This window comes from Rhipicephalus sanguineus, chromosome 1 (genome assembly GCF_013339695.2).
Source record: "Rhipicephalus sanguineus isolate Rsan-2018 chromosome 1, BIME_Rsan_1.4, whole genome shotgun sequence".
In the NCBI taxonomy this organism is placed as follows: Eukaryota; Metazoa; Arthropoda; class Arachnida; order Ixodida; family Ixodidae; genus Rhipicephalus; species Rhipicephalus sanguineus.
In genome coordinates this window covers 152,087,158-152,104,989 of record NC_051176.1, presented here as the reverse complement: position 1 = coordinate 152,104,989, position 17,832 = coordinate 152,087,158, and the positions used below count along the sequence as shown (strand labels likewise).

Here is a 17,832-nt window from a genome sequence, read left to right as displayed (position 1 = left end):
CTTTTATTTTAGACAATACGCCCCTACCATCACATAAAGGGACCGATAACTGCTCAGAACACAAATTGTGATTACCCCACTAATAGAAGGATTGTCTGTTGCATTGTATAAAAGGAACCCTGTTTTGCTCATTAAACGCGGATTTATATTTTACTCTTCGTGCCTCTGGCGGCAAGAAAGTGGATGTGCACACGTACCTATCACGTGACCTTTTCCTGGTGTATGCTATTAATTCTCTCTATATTAGCGTTGAAATGTAGCACACTTGTTATTATAATGTTTTCTAACGTAAAACGTGCAGATGTGCATTTGTTTGCGCTGAGCAGAACAGTGGCACCACCGTTGCTTGATGTATTGCCTCGTTTTCCCACTAGTCCAAATAGTGTTACTAGCGTGTGGTTATTATTATTACTATTATTAAATTACTAGTATTACTATTGTTGTTCACTTGTCAACCAGTTTTTTTTTTTTTTTAATAAGACTGTGTGCTATGAGAGACGTAGTACATTCTTTATACTCATCATACTATTTGTATTTGCGACATTGCTTGGAGGGCCCTCCGGTCCGTTCCAAGCACATACACCTATACAAACGGTGTAAGCACAAGTTTTCTTTGAAAAAAAGTGGGCGATTATAACGTTAAACTACCCCGCACTGTTTCCTTCTGCATTGGTCGTTAGCTGTTTATGATTGGTCGAAATCTTCTGGGTCCTGCATACAGCGCCTGCTCGTAACACGATGCAACAAATGACGCAAAAATTATCTATCATGTAATGACCGCTTATGCGCGACTACGTAAAAAATAAGACGATAAATTATTTTCAATACGGCATATTGTTGGCCGTTGGTTGTTCGCCCTTCGTCAAAATTTTTGGTGTGCAATAAAATCGCCTGCTTGTTATGCGACATAACAAATCTGTGAAATCTCATGGTGTTAAATGACAGGTGCCCACTGAACAGCGCATTACTATGCTGAACAATATCTAAACAATTTTGGAATAGCCGTACGGTGTCTCCTTCAGAAAGTAATTCAAGAAGGCTCCCACTGATCACATTGGCAGCGGCTACTTACCTTAGCAGCTGGCAAAATGGTTTCATATGAGTATAAAAAATAATTTCAATTGTAGTGTGACGATGTTGAGCTGTTTGTGCGTGTATACAACTCTGTGAACTCATCCTTGCTGAGAGAGAGAGAGAGAAACAAGCAGCGCTCCACGTGTGTGCTTCTTTGCTGTCCGAGTTGTATTTTGCACTGTACAACTACATTCAATACGAATAAAGACCAACTAGCGCGGCTGTCAATTCACTCTCTTGGTCCAGGAAGCCGTGGACCTTGACCATCTGCCTAATCTGGTAGATCAAGTCGCGGGAGTTGCGGGGCAAGCTTGAAAGCTGTCTTTCCAATGGGCTTGAGTCCACTGCCTTATTCATCGCGTTGTTGCAAGCCGCTGTGATCGCTGCAAGCTAAAATGCAAGGTGAAGCAGGTTTATCGGAGACTAAAGCGAAAATCTTTTTTAAAAAGCACTCCCAGTTCGGCCTAACTAAAACACTCAACATTTTATGTTGTGGTTAAAGCAGTGCAAATAACATGAAGAAGGAGACACAACAAGCACTTTCTTGCAACTGAAACATTTATTAGATAGAATAAAAAAAAAAAGTGAACTCAAACGAACTGCACAGTCGCCGCCACGTAGGAAACATGCCAACTTGCAAAAAGGCAAGAAAAGCAAAACGTTCACTAAGCGAATTTAACATCTTAACATGAGAAAGGTAGTAGTATATAGGTTTGACCAACATATCTTCGAAAACCTTCCAAATACCAAACAACCAAAAAGGTGCCTATCTACCCTGCCTCCAAAAACTGAGTTCGCTTCGCGATAACGCCACTGAAGGAGAGCTGACACACCTTTCACCAGCATTCTTAATGAAAAAAGCTTCCATAATTTTGCGCACCGGGTCATCCCTGTGCTTATACATAACTGTAGTCTTATGAAAAATAGGCGTGCACTTAGAATCCTTACAGTGGGCAGCTATATGTGAACCATAAGTTAGCATTCAAATTGTTCTTATGTTCTCTAAGGCAGGTGTTTGGGCAGTGTGCCGTCTGCCCAGTGTATACGAGCCCACAGGTCACAGAATTTTGATTAATAACAAAAAGCGCTCGTTGTGTCCACTTATTCATCCGTGTTATTTGCACTGCTTTAACCATGATGGAACCTTACCAACTAGTCCATGTCGTCGACCTTGCAACACTTTCTGCATAATCATAGACTCACAGCAGCTTGGATATAGAGCAGCACTGATGCTATACTTTTTCGATTAAAGCAAATGAATTTGATGAAACAGAAATAGGTTCGATCGGTCCATAAAACGGTTACTGGTTCCCGATTGTATCTGCATCGTCGATAATATAAATTTGAGACTAGGCAGTGCAGAATAAAAGCATGCCAGAATGCTCTAACATTACAGAGCCCGTGCTCAGAGGTAGCCTCCTCTGCATAGTTGGAGAGCAAGGTGCAAAAGAGTCACATAAGCAGTCTGCACCGCAGAGACCCTAAAGTGCGTGGTTGTGAGACACAGAGGCCTACCTTCACAGCAGAAGCGCAGGACAAATTTCATTATATAATTGCGTGATTGCTGCAATGAAGGAAAACTTTTTCTCAGTTGTTGGTTTCCCAGTGCGCAGGCGACAGTGACCACTGTCGAAAGTGCCCCCCCCCCCCCCACCCCCGGTAGATACGCCTATGCGTATGACCCGATGCTCATAAGCGGCAGCATGAACGTTGTTAGCTGAGGGTCTAGCGGCACCTGCCGACGTGTTGGAAAAGTACGAAGAGCGCCTCACGGCCTCCGAGATCACCTCTGGCGATGCGTTGCCAGAACTAATCGCGAAGGCCATGAGCACCTCGCTCGTGAGATGGTAAAAAGATCTCACGTGACGATGAGCGCTCGGAAAACTTATCCTATCTGCTTTTCCTATTTCAAAATGGTCGAAAATGTCAATATGAAGGTGGTTAACCACTATTGCACCCACGCCTGTGAAAGCAAACCCTTGAGTATAATGCAAGGAGGGCTACCAGCATCACTATCACTTCACAGCGTTGCTGGAGGACGTGTACGAACAGTTCAGAGGCTTTTCAGATCGAAAAACACTGCTAACAAAACAACCATGCGCTTTTGGGATTAACCGCTGTAGCTACAAACACTACAAAGGGTGAGCTTTTTATTGCACCGTATAAAACTGGGTCGAGAAAAACTGGTTGTCGGTCTCTTTAACATCCATCGAAGTCACCAATAACCTGTTCAATCGATTTCCGTGGACGAAGCAGTCTTTCATAATTCGTCAACTTAGATTTGAGGGCACTAAAAGCACTGCGCATTAGGCGCAGTCACGTGGTATTGTTTAAAATTCGCGCGCTTTAAAGAAAGGTTGGAAAAAAAATTAAGCAAAAAAAATTGCAGTAAGCTTATTTGAGGACACTGGTTCATGATGCATGCATTCACCTAGTCATGTGTCACTTTTCATATTTTGCGGGCTTTCTTGATCAACCGGAAAAAATTAGCGTGCAATTAGCATGTTGTTAAAAACAATGCAATTAGATGCCATTTGAACAGATACACCTCACTGACATTTTGACAATTAAGCGAGCACTTGTCGAGTTACAAATATAGTTATGACTAATTAATTAAAACTCATTAATGAAAAAAATAGCAGTGGCTACTGTAGTGTACTAGGAACAATACGCAGTAGGTTTGCTTCGTGTAACGCCATTCCTCTTTTTTTTAAATTGTGCTGCATGATAGCTGGGACACCCTGTATATATAACAACCAAGAAACCCTACAAAAAATTCGGCAGATCCCACGCACCGTGGGAATTGACATGCGCGGGATGGTGACTGTGGCATAATTTTTCATGTTGAGCGAAACGTTACGGAACGACGCTAGAGAAATGTGGAAGTGGTATACGCACACTCATATGCTGAAGAGTCGCATATGTATTATATAACCTGTTCTTTACAGTTGCGTAACGATGCCAACAGCTACATGGGTGTTACCAACACCAGACGCGGTACGTATCATCACCGTGATCAGTGAGCAATAGCAGCTGGACCGGACTTGTTAATCGGATCCGTTCATGATCGTGGCTACGAGGGGTATAGGTGTAGTGAAGTGCGAGGTATAGCACAGCTGGTGGAAGTCCTGGATGCCTTTTACAATGAAATGATCTATGACGCCTCCTGTCCTGCACGTGGCAGCAAGGTCTTTTGATGCCCTGTCCACATTCAAGCCGTCTTTCACACAGTATAAAGACCAGGCGTTGTCAGGTCTTGATAAATCAATGTTGAAGTCACCGGTAATGATGAGAGGCCTGCTTCTCTCGGCAGGTTTATTGTAGGAAGCAAGGACCCCGGTTTTTGCATAATCGACGTGGTCCACGTTGCCGACCACGTGAACGAGTACATGGTAGTGGAGCGTCTTCCAGGGGTGTTCTGTCTTCAGCTTCCTCACTTTCCTTGTGTCCGCCATGGTGGTGCAGCGGTTACGGTGCTCGGCTGCTGACCCGAAGGTCGCGGGTTCGATCCCGGCCGCGGCGGTCGCATTTCGATGGATGCAAAATGCCAGATGCCCGTGTAGTACTATGCGATCTCGGTGCACGTTAAATATTACCAAATGGTCAAAATTTCGGAGCCCTTCTTTACGGCGTCTCTTATGATCATATCGTGGTTTTTGGGCATAAAACCCCAACAATTATTATTATTATCACTTTCCTTGCGTGTCAATGTGTATGTTCGCGTTTACTGTGTTGGTTGAGACATTGTATCACCTGTGGCACATACCCGCATAACATAAACTGTGCTTTGCGGGTATGTGCCACACGTGACAGAGAAAGGATTTCATGACGTACGCGACAGGTATTTTGCGTTATTCATGTCATGACCAGTGAATCGTGTTCACCATACACTGGTCCCCTGCTATGCCAACTTTGGTACATTAGAAGTTACGGAGGCGACCAGGAGAGCGCCCAGACGTAGGCGGCTAGATAGATAGATAGATAGATACGTAGATAGAAACGCCCAAAGTGCTTGAGGTTCGCTAAGAAATGCTTCGCATTTAAAAGGGAGATACTGAGAAACTGGATTAGTCTTGGGTGATAGATACGGGCTATTTTGTAAAGTCAGTTGATACAGAAAGCTCCCTAGTTAACAAGTAATTATAGGACCTTTTCAGTCAAGGGATTTACTAAGAAAGTTGCATCTGCCTGTTCACACAACTCGTGTTTTTTTTAAAATCAGGCTAATACTGAGCAGCCTGCAAATGCAAATCTGAAAGAAATAAGTTTCTTGGAAGGCAGCTCCTGTTTTCTTTTTCCTCTATTCCGGCATCAGGTTATAAACACTCACAGCAAAAAACTAAAAATAAAACCACCTGCTGTAGATAGAACAGAATCATTTATGCAATGACCTAAGGAATGCATGCAGTTTACTTCCTAAACTAAAAGTAAAATCAGACTCCCTTTCTTGAGCTTTAGCAAACTGTACAGCCAGTTCCTCTGAACAAATCTGTCTTTTTTTTTTTTGTGCACATACTCACACTTGGGAGATTATTTGCCCACTTTGCCACAAGTGTCTTTGAGAAAACCAGTTTTCCATGCAAGCAGCTCAGTGCATGTTCAGCCTGTTCTTTGGTTTCATAGGTGACAAAGCAGTAGCCTCTGGGGTGGCCTTTCAGAGGACCGGCCTTGTGGAAAAGGAAGTCAAATTTCTTAACGTTGCCATACTTCTTCAGTACCTTAATGAGCTGGAATCTGTAAAAAAGAGAATCAATTTCTCATTAACATAATTAAGTGCTCCGATGTGCCGTAATATGGATGACCACCATGTTTAGAAAAAAAATTAATGCAGAAAGCACCAACCTCACGGCACCTTCATGAATCCTTGAACTCCTTCCTTTACATAGACTCCCACAGGCACAGCATTTATATTGTTACATAAAGAAAAACAGGGCATAACTATTTACACGATGTATTTGCACTCAGCTGCAAGGCTCTCAACACAAACAAAATGGTGGAGAGCGAGCACAGAGGCCATCACTGTCATTGCTAGAGCAATGGGTCTTCCTTTTGTGCCCTTGTAGGCTTGTAGTAATATGTACAAGCTAAAATAAACAAATGCAAGAAATGGTAACCATTTTTTGTCTTCAAGAATGGAAATGGCACAATATTCAAGGCCTAATCAGAAGGACTTCTATGCAAGAGTATCAGTTATTTGTCAAAGCTGTGATGGCATCAGGTTTTCTTGCAGGCATATGTAATTCATGTATGTAACTTCACAGCAAATCTGAGAGTAGAACATGTGCAGCATGCTGTGCCTACTACTAGTGGTACAATACTCATGTAACGTATGCGAAATTCCAATGGATATTTTATATTCCCCCATGTCTCATTCACAGTTGCCAGACAGAGTCAACATGGCAACAGGGCCATAGTTATAGACCTTTTTTTCGTGGGCGCCGCCATACTGCCTAGCGGGCGGCGCCGTCTCTGGTCTGGCAACCCACTGGCATGTGCGAAGCTCCGCGTTTGCATGGAAGGTATACGTGCGGTTGCAGTTGCAGTCAGTTTTTTTTTTGTTTGTTTGTTCTGGCGCGCTGAATTTTGTATCAAGAGATGCGGTCTACATAGGAAATGAGTCTGTGAGACGTCCTGGAAAGGTTTGATTCGTTGAGAGTCAATGACGTTAATATACATCGGCGCGAACGTGTCGCAATTGGTCGATGTCATATATTTTCGGCACTATCTGTTGGAAGCAAGGGTGGATCTTTGGCCTTGTTGGTGCGACATATGCATAACGTTAAGCGCAATACTGAATCGACGAGGACGGGACAGGGAGTGACACACACACAAGTGCTAACTTTGAACAATGATTTATTGTGAGCCGGATCACTGCATAAATACATGAAAATTGCAGACATCAGGCATGCGCAAATGTGAAGGATCTAGAAATGACAATTCTTTTCTGGACAATGCTAATGAAGGTGCGCTGACACAATCTTGGCCTAACTCGTGTATGGTGGCTGATTCAACTATCGACCGCGTGGTCTCATCTTTGTGCGTGCGTACGACAGAGCACTCATGAAAAGCAGGCGAACACCCACACGTGCTGCAATGCGCAGTTAACAAACCATCGTCACCCTTCTTTACATTGTTTTTGTGTTCTCTAAGCCTGTCGTTAAGGCAGCGCCCTGTCTGCCCCACGTAGAATTTCCCACACGAAAGGGGGAGCTTGTACACGACCCCTTCTTTGCATTCCACGTGGCGAACTCTGAACTCTTTTACGCGGCTGCGTAAAAAATCACAGAGTTCGCCACGTGGAATGCAAAGAAGGGGTCGTGTACAAGCTCCCCCTTTCGTGTGGGAAATTCTACGTGGGGCAGACAGGGCGCTGCCTTAACGACAGGCTTAGAGAACACAAAAACAATGTAAAGAAGGGTGGCGATGGTTTGTTAACCGCGCATTGCAGCACGTGTGGGTGTTCGCCTGCTTTTCATGAGTGCTCTGTCGTACGCACGCACAAAGATGAGACCACGCGGTTGATAGTTGAATCAGCCACCATACACGAGTTAGGCCAAGATTGTGTCAGCGCACCTTCATTATCATTGTCCAGAAAAGAATTGTCACTTCTAGATCCTTCACATTTGCGCATGCCTGATGTCCGCAATTTTCATGTATTTATGCAGTGATCTGGCTCACTATAAATCATTGTTGAAAGTTAGCGCTTGTGTGTGTGTCACTCCCTGTCCCGTCCTCGTCGATTCAGTATTGCGCTTAACGTTATGCATATATCTGTTGGAAAGCCACGCAAATATTTGGACTCGTTCTAGCAGGGCAAGCAAGTTCCGCCACTCTTAGGGTATACGATGAATTTTTTTTCTTGGACTGTAATCTTCTAGTTAGGTTTTTTTTCATTCACGGTATGTTTATGCTGTCGCACCGACTACCGCTCGTACATTTGGTTGTGCGTGAACACAGTCTCGATTTCTTGGCGCGGCATCTGTTTGTTGCTCACAAACAGTTGGCTATCTTGTTTGTCAACTTTTAAGTGACCGCTTATTACTCGCTCGTTTATTGCGCACCGGTGCGAACGAAGTTAGAGCTGTTTACAGGGAGGTGTTGGTACATAAAAACGATGCTGATGTTTACATGCCGGTGCGCTTCTTTTTCTTTTTACTTTAAGAGTAGTGATATTTGATTGGATTTACGCGGTGATAAGATGAAGATGGTTAGAGAGCTTCTTCTGCCGGTAAGGCACGAAGCGCGCCCGGGCTCGAGCCTTTGATCGGCATCGGAGGTGATTCGTATTTTTTTTTTTTTGATAACTTCGTATACCAGATATACTGTTCTTGCGAAATTCTTGCTCGTTTGCAAGGCTAAGCAGCCAAATTGGCAGTTCAAGAAACACTAGACAAGCGTAACAATGTGGTTTTTGTATCGTGTTTTGAACAGAATTAACTATGTTGTATATCATTGCGCGACTTGTCGGACACGGCTCTTCACCACGTAAAAATTTGTATTTCTGAGGTAGTTTTTCTACACACGGAGCGACAATTTTTTTTTTTTTTTTTTTTTTTTTTTTGCTATTCGGCTTTCATATCGCTCATCGTATACGATACACCCCGCTGTCTTACGGAAGTTGCAACCTCACTACAAAGATCTCGCCACGTCCTTTTGATGTAGTGTTCATTGAATGTTCGGGTTTTACAAGGCTGGTACGCAGCAATAATTAAATGTATGATGCCGGTTACCCCGCTGCGAAGCGAGGGATTTCTCGTCCGTGCTAATACCGGTATACATCAACTGCAGCGATCACAGTGTTGAGCCGAGCTACGAAGCTAATTGTTAGACCAAACACATCATATTGAAATATAATAATAAAACGAAGCAAAAATAACTCGGGTGGCTACTCGAGTGGTACTTAGATGTTTCGCGCTTAACCGGACAGGGCCGTACTTGACCGCTTATGTTTGTTCGCAAATCTGTATCCGATTGACATTTGACTGCGTGGAACACTGGGAATTCCGGATATATTGCGGCACTTGCCGATTTAGAACCTATAACGTAACACAAACGATGTACCTTAAAGAGTGCGACCAACCGCAAACACTCCGCGTTTTGTGATGCACGTCGCATACTTGTTCTGACAGCAGTTCCCTTTATATAGTTGTTAGAGCAACGGCACAGTGGTTTCCCGTTGACCTTTCGCTGGCTGACATCGCAATAAAAGTGAACAAAATCCGCAGGTCGACTTAAAACACGCAAGAATTGTTCGAAAACGCCACTCATCCAAGCACAAGCCCGCACACTCCGCGCCGTCGCGCACGAGCCAGAAAGGAGGAAAGCGTTGGTAGCCAGTCCGGACCTCCTCGTCCGATGCAACGGTCTATACCGCCTCATGTCCCCCTTTTTGCGCAGGGACTTGGGATGTTACCTTATAGCCTTTATATGCAAAATGAATGCAGCAAAACAACATTAACTGCTGCAAGTCCAATTCAAATAGTCTGTATGGCCAAAGTCAGCTTCCCCTACGGCGCACGCTTTGTTATAGGTCCAAAACAGCTGAAACTGCACGTGGACAGTGTATTCAGCACACAATCTAATAATAGTATTGCCCCAGTTCCTTTGCTTGATAAGAAACACCGGCTACAACATCGTTCAGTGGATACAACAGCAGGACTCTGATTATCTCGCCTCATTTTCCTGTCTTTCATTCACTTAAAGGGACCGACAACTGCCCAGAACATGAAATGAGATGACTCCACTTATGGAAAGATTGTGCGTCGCGTTGACCCAAACCAACCCTGTTTTTTTCTTTACATTTATATTTTTATTTCTTAATTGAAAGTCGCGAAAAATGACCTGTGGCACCTTTGGCGGCAAAAACATGAACGATCCGATGAACCCGGCCATGTGACCGTTGACTGCTGTACGCGGTCGGCGATTTTTTTGTTAGTATTGAAATACTGTTTGTTTCTTTATATTAAAAGGTATTGGTACTCCATAAAAATGTGCATATAGGCCTGCGTTAGTAGTATGCACTAAAGTGGCGCTGCCTTTGCGTGACGAAATGATCCCATGCTCGTCAGTGCGTCTTGAGCAACTTTTCAGCATGCTCATGCAACCGTGCACACAGTTTCCAGGTCGCTAAGATTTTGGAGCGACATAGTTTTGCTACCTACACTTCGTCTCAGAAATGACGCGCACTGCTACTTGGCGCAGCCGCGCATATGCTTAGTGACATTTTCGATGAGTTGGCTCCGTTCGTGCACCGAGAGAGTAACGACGCCGGGACAAGCCACCCATGACACAGGCGCAGGCAACCTTCGACACATGCGCACACGATGCGGTACAAATACAGGAAAGGTGTATAGTGCGACGTCATTTCATTGTAACAGCTTGTTAATTTCAAAAATAGTTGAACAGCTATAAATAAAGGTGGTTAAGCATAGTTACAGGAACTCCCGCGAAAGCAGAACAACGATAGCTTTCGCAAATCGCGAGAAGGGCTGGTGACATCGCTATCAATTCACAGCGTTGCTGGAGGAAAGGTACGTCCGTGTTTAGAGCCTTTCAGATGGAAAAATACTGCTTGTAAAATAACTACATGCTTTTGGGATTAACTACTGCAGCTGCAAACACTGCGAAGGGTGAGCTTTCTGTCGTGCCGTAAAAAAAAATGGGTCGAGAAAAATCAGTTGTCGGCCCCTTTAAGTAACAGAAAATATGGTTTTTATGCTTATTTTAAGAGGGCACCCAAAATAAACAGTACTGGGCTTTGAATAGCACTTTGCCATTGTAGTTCTGTGTTGTGCCACCAGAAGGCAGTAGCTGGATGTTTCAAAATTTGCTAGTGAAGTTGATGTCACCGTAGAGTATCACAGCATGCTTTGACTGACTTCTTTGTATCGTTTTTCATGATCTGCTTGCAAAACAATGTTGCCAGTTCATATTGAACAACTGAACTGCCCGGTATGTTGCGTCGACCTAGAAAAACAGCTACAGAAGTGCTCACATTTTCAAATGGCCTTTATGGAGGAAGCATTCAGCAGAACACAAGTCTGAATGGTTTGCACTGTTCCAAAGAGCACTCTCAACCAGTTGTACAGAGAAGAATGGCAAACACATTTGGAAAAAGATTAGTGAAGAAACATCACTACATGACTGAGCAAGATTTTGGAAGCCACTGGCCTAAGTTGTAGATTATTTCAACGAATTTTAAGCATGGACTTTGACACAGGACATGTTGCCACAAAGTGTTGTTTCTTGTTTTCTCATAGAGGATTAAAAGAGCACACATTCTATATTGTGCCATGACACGAAAAAGTCGCACCAAGACTAATCAAGACTTTCCATAACATGCAGAAAAAGTTGATATTATTGCTATGACCAGGAAATGTGAAAGACTGCCAGTTCATTAAAGTGTGAATACAATGATTACTGTTGCTAACAAGAAATTGTTCCTTCAGGACAGACTATGAATCAGGAATTTTATTTGGAGGTGTTGAGGTGACTTAGAGATTAAACACAAAGGAAACTCCCACAACTATGGACACCAAGTGATAGGTTTGTACTTCATGACTATGCCCCTAGCTCGCACTGCCATGGTGGCCACTGGCTACAAGGGAATGGCTGTCATTCTCCCTCTATCCTATTCACTAGATCTGCGACATTTCCTGTTCTCAACAATGAAAGAAAAACGGGAGGAGAACTTCCACTGTGAATAACATCGAAGAAGTCTTGCAGAAGCCATTCCAAATTATCAAGCTTGAGCATTTTCCGGAGCTGCTTCTAACAATTACAGGAAGGTTGGACAAGTGCATTTAAAGAGAACTATAGTCGGATACAACTTAAAAAGTCCGGAGAGGCCCTGCCCAGATGACCGAAGCGCAGCAGCCGATCACCTCCGCAACTAAACAAATACCCCCGCTCATGCACTCGGCAACGTTCTCTGAAGACGGAGTCACTGGCCGTCCAGCTGGCTCACGACGCGAGTCTGAAGCGCTCGACCATAGGGCCAGGCTTGTGTGCATTCACTTTTGAGGGGGAAATGCCGCAAACTTCTAAAGTTGTATCCGACTATGGGTGCATCATTTCCTAAATGTAATTTTTATATAAGTGAATGTTTTTTTGTTTTTTTTTTCTTGTGGCAAGCCTAGTGCTAAAGCTTTCTTGGGATGAAGCAACTCCTAGACTTACAGTTGCAGCTCTGGTTCAAAAAGTCCTTGAAACACAGAAAGTAGTCCTCTACAAAATTTCTCACAATTTCAAAAATTAAAGAGTCCATTGAAGTAAACCAGCTCAAAATGTAGTGCATGCTTATAATCATGGGGAAAAAACAAAGACAAAGCTTGGATGCTCCATTTAACAGCCAAGTCAACCTTGAAGACTTTCATGTTAAGAATTGCAGATTATCGTGTTTTATAGAGTAAAATAGGGTATATACAGGAAACTGTAACCTCAACAAGGTTTAAAAAATGGCCTGATGACTGAAAAATTAAACCAACAGAAATGGCAATTAACTAAAAGAAATTTCAACACAAGCACTTGTGTATGTTGTTAACTCCTGATCTGCGATGGAACAATCAGGGGTCTCAAACACGTGGGCCGCGGATGCTTCGCCAGCGGCCCACGGCTTCACATAAACTAAATTGTTTGTGACTGGTAAATGGTACTCGCAGTATTTACTCGCCTCTTGCGATTATAACGCTCTGTTCGGGTAAGATACAGAGGAGGGAGGGGGCTGGTCTCAAGCCTTCTTTTTCGTGAGGCACCCCATAAGGTCATCATGTGTTGAAACATAAACATGAAACAGTCTGTATATTTCAGAATCGGCATCCAGATTTATGTCATTCTGGAGATCAGTATCGTTACGTTTATTGATTTCTGATGCAAAATCCTGTTCAGAAATTATCCATATATGAGACATGGGAAATGCGTTCTTTCAAATGGCAGCGTTAGGTGACATCTTGTTCTTTATTCTTTATTCATACATAACCCCGCTTTGCCCGGAGGCGTTACAGCAGGGGGGTTACAAACATGAAAAAAACACATCTTCATTTTTACTGCACACTTGCTCAGACATCAAACCATTCCACTCGTTAATGGTTTTCACAAAAAACGAATTCGCGTACAGGTTCGTCCTGGCCCGGTATGGCCTTATTTTGTGTATATGATCCATACGTTCAGATATGTACTCTGGCTGTTTTAGGTAAGTGTCTCTCTCAATTCCTGTTTTATTATGAAATATCTGATATAACAACTTCAAACATAGTTTTTTACGTCGTGATGAAAGTGACTCCCAGTTTAATTCTTTTTTCATTTCGGTGCAACTGTGATTTCTTCCATACCGACTCAGAACAAACCTGGCTGCTCTGTTTTGAATTTTTTCTAATTTATTAATCAAGCCTACTTGTGACGGGTCCCAAAGAGTACAAGCATATTCTAAAATTGGTCGAATACAGGTGAGGTAAGCCGTGTTCCTAAGCTGATAATCTGCACATCTCAAGTTCCTTTGGATATAGTTCAAAGCCACCGCAGCCTTAGCAACCACATAATCCACATGTGCATTCCAGGAACAATCGTGCGACAATAATACACCCAAATATTTGTACCTACATTTTCTATCTAAAATGTTTCCCCTTAAATAATAGTTAGCATTAATTATTTTTTTCTTCTTTGAAAAACACATATGGACGCACTTGTTAGTGTTTAAATTCATTTGCCACTTGAGACACCATTGATAAATACGTTCAAGGTCAGCCTGTAATTCACTGACATCATGTTCATTTCGAATTTTTCTGTAAATAACGCAATCATCTGCAAATAGCCGAATATTGGAGCCTATGCCCACATTAATGTCATTAATAAAAATGATAAATAATAGAGGCCCCAGCACAGACCCCTGGGGGACGCCGGATGTGACTTCAAGAAAACCCGATTTAATGCCATTTAAAACAACACATTGGCGGCGTTGAAACAAGTAATTTTCAATCCAATGAAGAATTTTTTTGTCTATATTTAGCGCTCGTACTTTTCCAAGAAGCAGAGGATGGGAAACAGTGTCAAAGGCCTTGCTGTAATCGAGAAAAATGCAGTCTGTTTGCCCACCCAAGTCTATTTCTGATGCTAAGTCGTTAAAAAACTCAAGAAGCTGCGTTGTACAGTGTCAATTTTTATGAAAGGGAACACGGGAGCGCATGGCCTGCGCGCTCCGGCGGCTGCCGTAAGCGCCGTCAACCGACAGCTAACGAAAGCTTGCCCGCTTTTGGCGTCATCTATTGGCTAACAAAATAACGAATCATGGCTGGTTGAGAAGCGCCTTTAGATAACGCTGCCTCACGGCTCGCATTAAGGGCAATTCCGGCAGCTCGCGCAGTGCTGTCGCGCCACGCTCGATTTGTTGACAGGCAGACGACGCGCTGCCTGCATCGCCCGTTACGGGAGCCGAGATGCAGCGTTATCTAAAAGCGCTTCGCAACCGGCCATGACTTGTTATTTTGTTTGCCAATAGATGACGCCAAAGCGGGCGAGCTTTCGTTAGCTGTCGGTTGACGGAGCTGAAGGCAGCCGTCGCAGAGCGCAGGCCACGCGTTCGCGTGTTCCCTTTCATAAAAATTGACACTGTACATGAAAAACCTTTACGAAAACCGTGTTGTTTCTTTGTTAATAAATTGTGATCTAATAAATGCTTCATTATAGCCTTGTATATTATATGTTCAATAATCTTGCAGGATATCGATGTAAGCGAAATAGGTCTATAATTCGTGACGTCTTTCTTGGAACCTCCTTTGTGAATTGGGACTACATTTGCTACTTTCCAATCTTGTGGCAACCGACCAGTACCTAACGATTTTTCAAAGATTAAATAAAGGTAAAGTGAAATTGGATGAGCACACTGTTTTAGAACTCTTGGAGAAACGCCATCAGGACCCGTAGCTTTACTTTCATCGAGGTTCTCGAGCAAGGCCTCAATGCCACTAACACTAATTTCGAGTGGTTGCATAAAAGGAACACTACTACTTGGCAAAAGTGAGCCTAATGTGGACTTAGGAAGAAAGACTGATTGGAAATAATTATTTAAGCACGTGGCTTTTTCTACATCCTCAGAAAGAGTGTGTCCATTGAAAATAAGTTCATTTATTCCAACAGGATCGGACCCACATCCCTTTAAATATTGCCAAAAAGGTTTAGGATTTGTTCTCATATTTTCATTTAGTCGTTTCAAGAATTGCTTCTTTGCATCTTCTGATACCTCTTTGTACTCGCGCGTCAGTTCCTGTAGCTTTTCGTAATGAACTTCTCTTTTTGTTTTTTTGTACCTTTTAAATGCCCGCCTTCGTTTCTTAATTATTTTCAGAATACTGTTAGTCACCCATGGTTTTTTACGCTTCTTAAGCCTAGCCGAGTCAATACTTGGTATGAACTGCTCTGAAAATTCAAGTACCTTATTTTTAAATACGTTCCACAAGTATTCTACATCGTGCTCCTCCGCCAAGCACTCAAAAACAGGCAAATAATCGAGAAGTCGTGCGGAAATTGACGTATAGTCGCCTTTATCAAAAAAGAACACTTTTCTACTAGTAAACTTTTTCACTCGTGGAGTTTTTGTTTTAATTTCTGCTACAACAACCTGATGGTCGCTAATACCTGGAATTATATCAACATTACTTACTATATTAGGCGAGTTACAAAAGATAAGATCGAGGGTATGATTAAGTCTCGTGGGCTCCAAGACGTACTGTTTCAACCCGAAAGTATCAATAATGTTTTTCATTTCAAGATTACTACGGCTGGCATGCAACACCTCGCATGAATCGTCTTTCCAGTTAAGATCGGGTAAATTAAAATCACCAGCTAACAATATGGTGTGGTCACATACCTCAGAAATGATATCGCCTAATGTTTCTAATACACTCAAATTTGCGCTGGGCGGCCGATAAAATGTTCCAGCCACGAAAGAAAACCGGTTACCTAGTGTAACAGTACACCAAACTGACTCGATTGCGTCATTCCCGATGTCAAGCATAGAGGATGAAAGTGATAAATGAACCAACAAGAAAACACCGCCGCCAAGAGTCGTCCTATCTTTGCGGTAGGCAGTGTAGTTGTGCGGAAACACCTCGCTATCAGTGATAGCCGCGTTGAGCCAAGATTCTGTACCGAACACGATATCTGCCTTTAGATACTCAACCAAGCCAGCGAGCTCATCTACTTTATTTATTACACTTCGACAATTCACTACTACGATAATTAGACCACGATAAGGGTAGGTTACACAATTTTTTTGTCATCGTTTAGTTACCAATTATGCAGCAATTATGCAGCAGGCTGTTGCATAATCTTTATTTGACACATTTAAAAAAAACAGCATCAGTGGCACTTCTGTATATAACAACTGATAACGCAATGCTTGGTGAAGCTGTCATTGCTTCTCTTGGTTGTTAGTACTTTGATATTACTGCCATACTTTTTTGTTGAAGCTTCTGGTATTGCGTTCACTGCTTTCTTTGGCATCTCTTTTTTTGGGACTAACTAGATAAGACATAACACTTCGATTTCATACGATCCTTGCTGATTTTGCAGTTTTAATTTACGAGAAATTTTATCCACTAAAGTATGCATAATAAATAGTATTCGTACATAAACTCAACACCGTTTGACACTTGTCTAACGGAGCCGTAGCCAGCATAAAAACGTGTTTGTGAAGACGTCTGTCGCGCATTTAGCATGACAGACTCCTCCGTTTAGGAAAATTTGGAGCAGCGTTTAGCAAAAGAAAAAGTAATAAAATACTGTTTTGACATGCAAAACGCTGGTGATATGTAGGCCGCGAGTAGCGTTATTATTGGTTGACGCACACGATGGGAAAGCCTACAGAAGTCTTGTTAGCTGCGCTAGAAGGTGTGAATCCATAACACACAGCGCGAAAAAAAAAAAAAATACCACGAACGTTTGCCTTTGTCAATCCTTTCTGTGTGGCTCGTAGCTGTTTATAGCGATCAAAACCTACAGTGCCAGTAACTGTAGCAATAATAGTCACTATGCAAGCTTTGTAGGTGCCAAGCACGAAAATAAGTTATTTTTACGATCGTTTATGCAAGTTTGATATGGCCTCACTCACTCAGTCAGGCGGCTGTCAAGATTCCCGACCCATATTCGTTTGTCGTCTGTCTCGTGGGGCAATGGTTCCACGGGCAGCGGTATTCTGGCGTCCTTTGCACAAACACAAAATTGAAACGTGATCATTACACACAGGCAGCACGGAACAGCACTTAAACGAACTGCAAACATGCAAGAGCAGGAACGCCAACAACGCAACTGTTGCAAGAGGTGACCTAGGGTAAGTTTACATTCGCCTCACCATTTCAAGTCAAGCTTTAAGTACTTGTACAAGCATGCAACATAGCAGCGTATATAAATGTCTTTTGATTTCTCTCGCATTCACGCGCAACTACCACAACACCACAACTACGTTAACCAGCAAGCACAAAAGCACAACAAAAGTTAATTGAACGACGGAAACGGAACTACAGGTACATGGTTGGCCATCTCAGCTTGTATAGCCGCTAAATTTAGCACCAAGAAAAACGCACCTCGAAGTTAAATTTTTTGTTTCAATTATAAGTCATATTTTGTGCATTAAAAATGAAAGTAAAAATAAAACAAAGATTGAAAATACTAAATAGGGGATATTCATAATACTTGGTACTCCGCCAACACTGGGCATGTCTGTCTTTTTTTGAATCGAGTGTGTGGAGTTCTGTGGAGTTTTCCATA

At 42.7% G+C, this 17,832-nt stretch overlaps 1 protein-coding gene across 2 annotated transcripts in view; it reads right to left on the bottom strand.

Moving 5' to 3' along the window:
- Window positions 1-17,591, bottom strand: part of LOC119400376 (probable RNA-binding protein 18) — a 41,077-nt gene extending 23,486 nt beyond the window's left edge. The window contains exons 1-3 of one of the 2 annotated variants that reach the window (XM_037667398.2): window positions 17,417-17,591; window positions 17,177-17,268; window positions 5,595-5,808 (exon numbers count right to left, since the gene is read on the bottom strand). In XM_037667398.2, coding sequence (XP_037523326.1) covers window positions 5,595-5,808; window positions 17,177-17,268; window positions 17,417-17,419 — 309 coding nt within the window. In that variant the 5' untranslated portion in view covers window positions 17,420-17,591. Of the gene's footprint in view, window positions 1-5,594; window positions 5,809-17,176; window positions 17,383-17,416 lie in introns of those variants that run through there. The other variant, XM_049417237.1, reaches the window with a different exon arrangement.
- Window positions 17,592-17,832: the final 241 nt, after the last annotated feature.